Source organism: Henckelia pumila, chromosome 4, assembly GCF_033568475.1.
Source record: "Henckelia pumila isolate YLH828 chromosome 4, ASM3356847v2, whole genome shotgun sequence".
In the NCBI taxonomy this organism is placed as follows: domain Eukaryota; kingdom Viridiplantae; phylum Streptophyta; class Magnoliopsida; order Lamiales; family Gesneriaceae; genus Henckelia; species Henckelia pumila.
This window is the reverse complement of record NC_133123.1, coordinates 105095038-105106506: the sequence shown is the minus strand read 5'-3', so window position 1 is coordinate 105106506 and position 11469 is coordinate 105095038. Positions and strand designations below refer to the sequence as shown.

General features: G+C 35.5%; 1 protein-coding gene across 1 annotated transcript; it reads left to right on the top strand.

Annotated features, from left to right (window-relative positions):
- The first annotated feature begins 7776 nt into the window (after positions 1-7776).
- On the top strand, positions 7777-9444 carry LOC140894516 (protein WVD2-like 4). Its single transcript, XM_073303037.1, has 6 exons — positions 7777-8000; positions 8192-8412; positions 8497-8667; positions 8749-8820; positions 8919-9019; positions 9306-9444. Exons 3-6 carry the CDS (start codon positions 8614-8616, stop codon positions 9328-9330), a joined length of 252 nt encoding a protein of 83 aa, XP_073159138.1. The 5' UTR covers positions 7777-8000; positions 8192-8412; positions 8497-8613; the 3' UTR covers positions 9331-9444.
- Positions 9445-11469: the final 2025 nt, after the last annotated feature.

The window sequence follows — 11469 nt, the reverse complement described above, 5'->3', positions numbered from 1 at the left end:
CAAATAAAGCCCGACAATCGAGTCTTTTAAATTTCCGAAATTCTGCACTTTCTATCTCGCATCGGCAGCGCTGGAGCGCCTATTTTTGGCGCTGGGGCGCTGAAGCTTGTGTCCAATGCGCAGCATTCTTGAAAAAATCATATCCAAAGTTCTAGCTGTGGGATCGAGCTGAAATTTTGACAGCAGCTACAAAACATCCTAAACTTTATTATGAAAGGTGAAGATCGGATTTGGATGTTTAAAATATTCCCGGTAAGTTTCTGAAGTTGCTGCTTCATAATTCATCATTCTCCTTCTTTTTGCTACTTTTCTTCTAATCCTTTCATCTTACAAAAACAACAACAAATATGCATAAAATCTACTCGATACATGACAAAAGCCAAGTAAAATCATATATAAATTAAGTGCATAAATTGCACTTATCATCATGGTTGTATGTTGCATACAAGAGTATATTGAGCCTTTACCTTAGAGGTATCCTGTAGTAGGGTGCTCACCCTACGAGTTTGTGGATGGTTGGATTCGTAATTCTTGTGTCAGGTCACCTTGATGGTTGGACACTTGTACTAGTATCAGGTCACTATTATCCCCAGGATATATTAGTCACCTCCCGAGGCAACGGCGCAACGTGTTATATACCTTGGGCCCGGTCTATGAGCTAGTTTTTTTGACATGAGAGTCTTGGTACCCAGTTCATTTGCATTCATGCACATATAATACCGTATACTCATACTCTCGTACTTAACTTGTTATGCTCACTTCCCATACTTTGTTGTATCTGGACACCCTATTCCATGGGACAGGTCTGCGGCTGGATGAGGCGGGTGGCTCCAGGAGAGCTTAGGCAGTGGTTGGACAACAAGATTATTGTCTAGGCTTTGTTTCTGTTGTTTTTGGATTGATACAGATTTTGATATGGTTGTATAATAATTATTTGTGATTTATTTATGCTTTTCCATTGTTATTTATGATAATTTATTTGATTAAGTTAAATGCATGCTTAAGCTTCTAATTAGTAAGTGATCATGACGCGGGTCACTACAGTAGCCTTCCCACCGCCACCCCCTGAAGCACAAAGGCTTCCAAGTACACCGGCATAGGGTCGCGCCTTCTCATGTCTAACCTCGTAATATCTCACAACTCTTGGTATTACTCAACCTGGAACCCTGATGAAAATCCGTCATCACAAGGTCTCAAACTAAAGAGGTCAAACAAACTACTTGTTCTAAGGAAACAACCTAGAACAAAACCCAACGTTCCAAAGAAAGAAGTTTAGAACTATACTCCCATGCCTCCTGAGGAAACACCTCATAACTTAGGTCAATACTAGGAAAACACCTAGACTAACCACACATCAAGCAATTACAATCGGCTTACTCAAAACTTATGAGTTACAACTGTTGAACACTAATTAACTAATCAGTGTATTAATCTCAAAATAATACATGTATCATCGTTTCAAGTTATGTACAATTTCTTTATTACAATCTCATGTAATACAAATTTAGTATCCAAAAATAAAATTAAAAATGTACATACAATAAATTGAAATGATACAGCCAGTTTCTAATGATTCATTACAACTGAAATATTGTTTACAACAACACAGTATTAAATCATTGTTATTGATCTTGATTTTGAACATGAAGTTTCTCATCTGTCTAAGCATCGATGCAAGCATACTCTGACAGACGTATTTCATTCGCGCTTCAAATCTAGAGACTCTCATTACTTAATCGGGTGTGTCACTTTTATATGTGTTACCTCCGATGGATGAGATAAAATATCTATGATGATCTCTCCAACTACGATTGGAAAATCTTCAGAGTTGTTTCATCATGGTTGAACGGTATAGAATCAAGCATCAAGTGTGTCCCAACCAATCCTCTGCCACTACCTCCGACATCTGGTACTCGATCCAAATCTACAATCCATATGAGTAAAAGTCTCGAAAACTCGGACACGATCTTTCGCTCCTGTCCGCACTTGCTAGAATCTCATAAGCCAAATCATTAAGACTCTTGTCGATGATGATAGTATTCGGGTAACCTAAACGCCTCACCATCGTCTCTTTAAAAGGTCTCATCATCCATACAATAATAACCCAAAGTTTCATTACTATGTCCCAAAAGTCTCTTTGCATGCGCTCTGATAACAATAAATGTAGCGACCGATCCCGGATCCACTACCTAATCAGATTTTAAAGCATAATTAAGCATGAAATTAAAATAAATACATAAATTTTCTGCGGAAAACTTAAATAAATGCTGGTCGGCAGAATACAACCGACTAAATAAATTCGATATACAACCAAAAAATTAAATAAAACCTACAGATAATGTTGTTGTCTTCACTGGTCGCTGGTCTCTCAAAGCTACTGGGCGCACTACCTGCACCTGCACCTGCCCCGTCGAATGGGGTGTCCAGACATACAGAAAATACTGGACGTGAGCGACTACGCTCAATATGAAAGCACGGGTAAACATGATGCATGCAAATTAATATGACTGGGTATCCATATCTGGGATAGCTATATACAAAATTCTCAAACTGGTGCCTAGGATATGAGCAGTACCAATCAGGGAATCAAACCACTAGGAACTTCCACTCACTCTTACCGGATGTGGACCGTGTCTCCAGATGCCAGTTCCGGCCTACCCGTCGGTTGCGGAGAATTTGACATCAATCGTCCGAACAGGGTTGAGCGGCCCTACATGGATCATCTCAAAAGATGTGCAGGCACAATATGATATGCACATGCCGCATAATAACCCATGCAATGACATGCAAAACATGGCACATAAATGAAACATATAAACATGCATACCCGCTGGCAATCTCAGTCAGTACTTACGTACATTTCTAAGTCAGTCCTAGCAGTCTCACTCTAGGTTCCAAGCCTACCATCCAACCCTACAATGCAAACACTCATGCATAAATATTTAAGCTATAAAAGCCTTAACGAAACTATTGCATACTCCTAAATAATTTAAGAAGACCATAGCTATACCTGCGTCCGTCGTCATCCCGCTGATGGCAACTGCCTCAAAACATAGGCACAACTCCACTATGATGCTGGGATCGCTCCGCTACTTTCGGATTCCCAATAGGATGCCTAGAATTCCTTAGATCTGAATAGAAAGGCCAAGAAGAAGAGAGAGAAGAGAGTAAAGGGGCGAGTTGAAAGTGAACCTCGGATCCCATATTTATAGACAGCGATCGGACCGTCCGATCATGCCATCTAAGTTTCCGATCCCCATCGGAGCGTCTGATCTTCGCCACACGTCTATCCAATCGCATGCAACCACACACATGTCCTGTCGTAGGATCGGAGCGTCCGATCCTGACCATCGGACTGTCCGATGTCACCTCGCATGCGTAAGAAGTGATGTCGACATGATGACATCACGGATGATGTCCGCCCCAGCAGAACGGAGCGTCCGATCTTGCAAACGGACCGTACGATCCTGCTTTGGATCAAAACCCTACCAGCCTATTTCCGAGTATTCTGGATCTATTTCCGGACTCCGTTAAACTATATGGAATTTCCTTCATCATGTTTTGCTTAATCTAAAAATGATCACTCGATTTATTACCATTAATCAATAATTTCGGATACGGGTTACTACATACAAGGTACCAGAAACCTATCACTATAAAAATTAATTAGGAATCTGGCTACTACAATAAGAATTATCAGCACTGAAGTATGATTATAAACATGGTATGAGTGCGTGAATGCAAATGTACAAGGTACTAGAAACCTATCACTATAGTTATCTGCCCAGTATAGAAGGCATCATGGTATGTAGCACTCTTGGCTATCGCATTAGGAGGTGGCTCACACACCAGAAGGAAACATGTGGATACAGGTGACCTGATCCTGTACTAACGGGTCTAACCATCCACTAAAGAATAAGGGGCTGAGAGAACCCACTACAGACTATAACAAGATATAGACTCAACATGATAATTCATGCAGCATAATAACCATGACATAATATATATGCACATAAAATATTCCAGATAAACATGCAAAACATAGGACATGCATACTCAACCAGGGTATCTCGGATAATACGTCCATACCTCTAAACAACAATCTGGCTCAAAATTCAAGCCTATAATCATATAAATATCATATCACTTATTGCTTACTAAAATTCTTAATTGGACTAATAGCTATGCCCAAAAGCTATTAAGAGTCGAGACTTATGCATGCGTTCGTTGTCAGCCATTTGAAGTTAAAGCCCCCCCCCCCCCCCTTGGACATAGCTATGCAGCTACCGCCAGAAGCACTATACTAGTTTTCGGGCCTCGATTGGATGGATAGAACACATAAGAAACCACCGAATATGAGAGGGAAGAACTTGGAATGAGCAAAGAGAAGTGAACTGGGATGGCCTATTTATAGGCGATAAGAGGAAGCTCCGATCCCTGCCTGCAAACCACGTTCCAAACTGGCACTTTGGAAGCTCCGATCTCGACTTTGGATCTTTCAATCCTATGCATGCAACGACTTGTCAAAATCCTCTTGACACCTAAGTATCTACCTGGTTTCGAACATTCCGAACCATAGTTCGGACCTTTCGAGCTCCGACTTGTATATGTGTAGTTGACTCCTCAAAATCTACATGACCTAACACACTTTGGACGTTTCGATCTTAGTTCGGATCATTCGAACTCTACCGCTACCTCGGATATTTCTTCTGATCATTTCATGCTTCCAAACTTCCTTAGGATCTTCCGAACTCTTCGGGGCTCCGAAGCCTGAAATTTATTTCTTAATTTGTTTAAGCCATAGATTTGTTATCATTAATAACCCTTAAAATAACCCTTAATATTGTTTAAATTTTAATCGCCTTAAAAAGGTAATCGGGTTACTACAACCACCAAGATCATCTGCACCAACTACTCCATTATCAAGCTCTCACTCAGTGCTTGCCCCTATAGAGCCTTACCGCTGCATATGATACCTCATCTTATTTATTATTCTCTAACTTAGTTCTTTGTGTGGACACCATATCTACGCCTAGTATTAGGTTACAACAGACAAGGCCAATTGTTATTGCTTGGAAAATTCATGGTAGAAGTGGGGATCTCCCAAGTTGTTTTCTCCATCTGACGTGACCGAATACCCAACTGGTAAGCTGCACACACGAAACACCTTGTGAATGAGCGTCGAAAATGTTTTTCGACGTAGCCACTCTAATGCTTAAGTCTTTATGAGCTAGGATCACTAAAAGTGAGAAACTCTATAGGTATATATGTGAATCAATTGTGAATGTTTAAATATAAGGCAAACATCCGTATTTACAGGAAAATGCAAGATTGTATCCATATATGCGGAGATTTGTTTGCTTTTCGAATTCAAGTCTATCTCTAACAAAAATACTTTTCTAATATCAATATAGGGGATATCTTGGTGAAGATTTGATGGATTTGATTTGACATCAGTCTCTGTACTCTACAACTCTATCTCTTTGAGCTCGGTTCCCCTCACTCGGACCTTGATCTTTCCCAATATCTTAGACTCCTTTAACGATCCTCTCACTGACTACCTGAACTAAGACATCTGCCAGTTCTCCGCCACCCTAAACAATCCAACATATTACCCAGATCCAAGGTCCAAGCTTCGGGCTCTGGATTCCTCGGTCATGACCCCACTTCTTGGTTGCTTCTTATGGGGATCGACATAAAATATTACTAGGGTATCAATAGAGATTTTGTATATATATTTTAATTCATAAATACATATTATAATCCCAAGACTTTACACTACAACAAATTTGGGATTCAACAACATCCAATAGACAAAGGTTTTGTTCGAAAAACCGTTGTCTTTTTCCATTTAACAATGGTTTTATTAAAAACCGTTGTTCTTGCCCGTTTTTTGTTGAAAAAATACAACAGTTTTTTAAAAACCGTTGTCGTATGTATGACAAAGACAACGGTTTTATGAAAATAGTTGTCTATGAGCGGGTTTTTTGGGCTACGACAATGGTTTTAATAAACTGTTGGGATAGCCCCAAAAAACCCGCTCATAGACAAAGGATTTTTAAAAAATGTTGTCTATGAACCTACTTTGTTGTTTTAAATTTTTAAAAAAAAAATTGACACATCTTAGTATACCATTTTATTTCCTATCTATCGTCTTCGTCGTTTGTGTGTCTCTATCTCCATATTTCTTCCATTTTTTTCAACCAAAAACGCCACGTTAGACCGGAAATTTCTTCGTCGTTGGTACTTAAAATTTAGATCCGAGAAAATATTTGGAAAGCACTCGGAAAGGGATATCTTTTACTATTGATTTTACACCCTTAAATCACCATCCTCATCAACCCTATTTTCTTCAGTCGTGTGATTTTCTCTCTGTTGCCGTCGTCGATTGGAGTTCAGCCTTGGAGCAAGGTTATTTAGTAGTTGGGAACTCGATTTTGAAGAGCTGAGGTATATTTCGAAAATTAGGGTTTCAAAATTTGAGGTTTTTGGTCCATTTGAATTTATATTATTAATTTGTGGTATATTATTTATTGTAGGTACTTTATTCGATTCCATTGAAGGTACCGATCGAATTAATTTTTGATTTTTTCAGAATTTATTTTGTGGGTAAATTTTCTAAAATTTAGCAGTTTATCATAAATTTTCAATGTATTCCTACATCTGTAGAGTGCGATGATTTTTTTTTTTCCTTTTACGTGGGTAATTATCGATTTAATTAGTTTTGAAATCTAAAGTAAGGGATTTTTGGCAGAAATGATTGATGGATACCCGTAAGTGCTAAAATTGATAGCTAATACAAATAGGGCATTGGATAAGATTGTCTTCCAAAATTCTAAAGCACAAGTCGATTTCTTTCCAATTAACTTTGAGAAGTATTGGAAGAGATGACATGATCCCCTGAGTCAGACTTGGTAATTTTGGTTTATGAGGCTATGTGCAAACTGTACATCACTCTTTATTAACATAATCTGGTCAATAGCTAAGTAAATCAGACAAATATTATACAGTTAATATAACTTCATTTTTTTATGTATTCTATTAAGTAGTATATGAGCTGATGTTGATAGATTCAATCTTTTGTTTGATGAATTTATTTAGTTTCCAAGACCCTCAGAAAAGTTACACGAGGAAAATGGGTTCATCTTGTGCACTGTCTGTAACCATGTAACACCATTTGCTCATGATGTCGATATTTTGAGAACTAAGAAGTGCGAAAGAAATTTCTAAGCTAGTTCCATGTGTTATTTTATTCTCTTATTCTGCTTGTTTTTAGATATTTTTTTTGTTATGTCGATCATTCGACGATGAAACGCGAATCCAACAGATATTTTGTTGGTTTGTGTCTTTTGTGATAATGTGATAATGGTCATGTTTCTGTACTTTGTTTCCAGCCATTTATGGACAGCCTGGATGTTGCAGATGTTTCTATTGTTGCCCCGCCTTCTCTTATTGCTTCAATTTGTTAGCTTTCAATTTGTTTACTTGTTTAAAGATTCATGTCATTCTAGATCTGATTTTAGTTGCCAAATTTGATATACGAGTGAATTGAAATTGCGATTATGCTATGAGATTTGAGTTGTAACTTGCTACCCGTTTGAGGTGAATAACTCATTGACTGTACTGGTTTGAATTGTTAATGTCATTCTGAACAAATTAGCAATTATGGGGTCGTTTATTAATCACTAATGTGTGCACTCTTTTGGTATTACAGTCATTTTATTTATTTATTGTTCAGTTTACAATGATGATAATGAACCAGTTGAGAAAAGCCTTGTAGAATTTGAATCCTTTTCCAATGTTCCTGAAACCGTTGTCTATTGGCTTGTTTTTTGGGTCAAAGACATTGGTTTTTTAAAACCGTTGTCTATTAGTGATTTTTTTAAAGCTCAAAGACTACTTGTTTGATCGATATGCGCATCTTTCTTCTGAACTCTCTTGCGATCTTGTTGCCTCGCTACTGGTATGGCTATTGGCATCGTCGGAGATGCTGGTGTCAGGTATGCTACTTGTCGAGTACATTGATTTCTGATTTTTCTGCATACGATATCGTATCATTGAGTACTGTGATTTAAACTTTTTTTTTTTTTATCTTATTATCTACAAACATAGTTTTCCCCATATCAAGATTCGGTGATTAGCTATTTTGTGTAATTTTCTGAACTTATGATGAGAAATATCATTTTTTCAGGCAACTGTTATAATGGATGCTGAAAATGGAAAGAAGCGGATTGTGAAAATGGTATCCATCGTCCTGAGGTCAATGGGACATTCAATGGCAGCTTACAACTTGACAATGTGAGTGAGACTTTCGAGAATGTTGTGAAGTTGAACAACAATGTACCTTCGGGCTTGGAACTTACAGAAGAACCTTCTTTGCCTTCAGAAATTCATGCAACAAACCTAATGAAGGTTGGAGAGCCGTGTTTTATTTTGTATACAATTATCAACCCTTTTCAAACTTCACTGTGTTATAATGTTAATATTTTCTTCTAGGAAATTGGAATTAAAATTCCTGGTGATTCTAATTAATCAAAACCGCTAAATAGTACGGGGAAGATCAAGAATGAGAAACCTTTAGGCTCTAGACATGGTGCAGATGCAGGGCTAAGCATGAGCAAAGATGTCAAAGATGATAAAGATGTACTGAAATCATCTGATAAAGAGGTTAGTATTTTGCTACTTCTAGTACGGACATGTTGAGTGTTTTTTTAATGATATGGACTGACATGTATTTTGTTTGAGAAGTTTTATTCAAAACTTGAGGAAAAGATCCATGCGAAGGAAGTTGAGAAGACTAATTTGCAAGCCAAAACAAAGGTACGTAGAATTCTGATTTAATTTCACTTTTACAATTTACGACAATGAGTGTCTGAATTCTGCTTTATTGCTTTTTCATTTTTAAACATGAGAAACAGGAAGCTGAAATCAAAATGTGGGGGAAGAGTTTGATATTCAAAGAAACACCTATGGCTAGCTTCTATCAGGAACATCCACCTCCAAAAGTGGAATTAAGGAGGTAACTTGATACATATTGCATATCATGATGCTAATCACTAATCAGTGTGAGATGTATGTGACATGGATGGGAGGCTTCAAATTATGTTGAATAAGCAGAGTATATCATGGTGAAATATCTCTTTTTATTGTTGGAAATTACTACTGTCAATTAGTTGGTTTATTGTTTGCTCCATCTCTATTTACGAAGTTCCATGCTAGGGAGGTTCCTGTTCTTGTTTTGTGTTCTGGTCTATAAACTCTTTGTATTTTGGTTCCTAAATATGCTTCCTTTTTTATTTTGGTAGAGTGTGGGGATGCTTAGTTGATTAGACAGACAAATCAGAAGAAAAAGATGGATGCGGCTTTCATGAAGAATCTCTATTTGGAAAAAAATATCTATGCGTTTTCAAGTTTATCAAGATATTAGCATAGCTCTATTTTCTAGTGTGCATGAAATTAAGATTCAAATTTTGAATATTTAGTAATTTAAAATACTGAAAAATTGTATATTAAATTTTATTTTCAAATTTCAAATTTTTAGAAATTTATAATATTAGAAATTGTAATTTTTTTAATTTTATACCTGAAAAAAAATAAGGGTGAAAACCGTTGTTAAAGGGGTTTCTTAAATTGATGTTAAAGGTCATGTTGTTAAAAGTGCGATAAAAAAGACAACGTTTTTAACCGTTGTTTTTGTGAGCCAACGACAACAGTTTTTCACTGTTGTAAAACCGTTGTCGTTGGCTAAAAAAACAACCGTTTTTAACTGTTGTCTTTTACCGCACTTTTAACAACAGTACTTTTAACATCGGTTTCGGTCTCCTTTTGAACAATATTTTTTTACCCTTGTTTATTAGTTTTTTGTTGTAGTGTTAAATGATATTGTCATTTGGATAATGGCATTTTAATTATTTTAAAGGTATACTGATAAAATAATAACCATTTGTAAATGCATTTCGTATCTATATTAAGAAAATAAAACTCATTAAGAATCAGAAAGTTTAAATTTCGTTCCTAATTTTTTAAACAAATATACAAGTACCGAAAAACCCTAAACGGGATGCGTATATATATATACTAGTTACGGTGCACACGTGTTGCATGTGTATCGTAATATTTGAATTTCATGATGTGTTAGTAAGATATAAGAGAAATGAAACGGTTTCAAAATTTCTTGTTTTTACCATTTTGTAAAAAAAATAAAAAAATTACCGTAACTTAACGTGGGGTTGAAGAGCATTGACGTGAGGATATCATTGGGACAAAATTAGATTGAGAGCACGGTTGAAGAAACGTGGGTGTTAGATATTGTGAAGTGGGCCGTGATTTTGAAATTTGGAGACAACTTTGGGTCGGTAGGTTGTCTAATTATGTTTTCATATTTTCTTTGTAGTTTGTAATTTAATTTATAAGGGTAATTTAGTCTATACATTAAATTGAGAGTTTTTATAATGAGTTTAGCTATTATTAAATAAATAAGTAAAGATAAAAACATTATTATAATCAAATTATCGATATATTTTATAACTTTAAATTATTTTATGGCCAATTACCGACGTTTCTAGTCTAGTCTCAAAATATACCAAACCCTACTGACAAGGCCTGCCACATTTTATTTATCTATTTATCTATTAATTATTTTTTTAATCCAAAACCTATGAGCTAGGAAATTAATAATTAAACATAGGTCACTTTTTAGTTTTTAGCTTTGACTTTTGCAAGAAATTAAAATCCATGTCTAAAAAGTACAAGTGGACTTTCAACTCTAATTTAAAAACATTGCCCCACATTTATGAATTAAGTTTGTTTTTTTCCACTAAGAATTGAATAAAGTTCTATAATAATTAAATTTTCAAATCTTGTGCTTGTGGGAAGATGGCCAAACATTTGAGGACATATTATTCATACGAAAAACATACATTTGAGGACACAAATGAAAGCTGTTGTCCCTCTGCCATGACTAGTAATTACATTTTAGTTTATTCAAAATTTGTAGCCTTTTGCTTGTAAGAGTGTGGCTCTTGATATGTTTCTACATGTTTAACACTTTGTACAACTTTTTTTTTTTGTTAAAATCAATAAAAATATATATGCAATAATTCACTTTTGGACGTATTTAAGAGTAAGATGAATATACATGTATATTTTTAGCTTTTTTTCTTATTTTCTTATGCCAAAAAATTTGTTATATATACTAGTGCACTGGCGTAAACAATACGTGTTTTCATAATTTTTTTAATTAATTTGATTTATATTTAAATATGTATAATATCATAATTATAAAAATTAATGAAAAGTCGTACTGCCAATTAATTATATTTATATGAAGGTCACCCCATAATTTTAAAAATTACCAATAAACTAATGCAAATTGAAATGTTGAAATAAAAAAAATTAAAAAATATAATGTATATAATATATAAGGGCAATTTTGTTTTTTTTTTGTTAGACAAATTATTTATACATTGT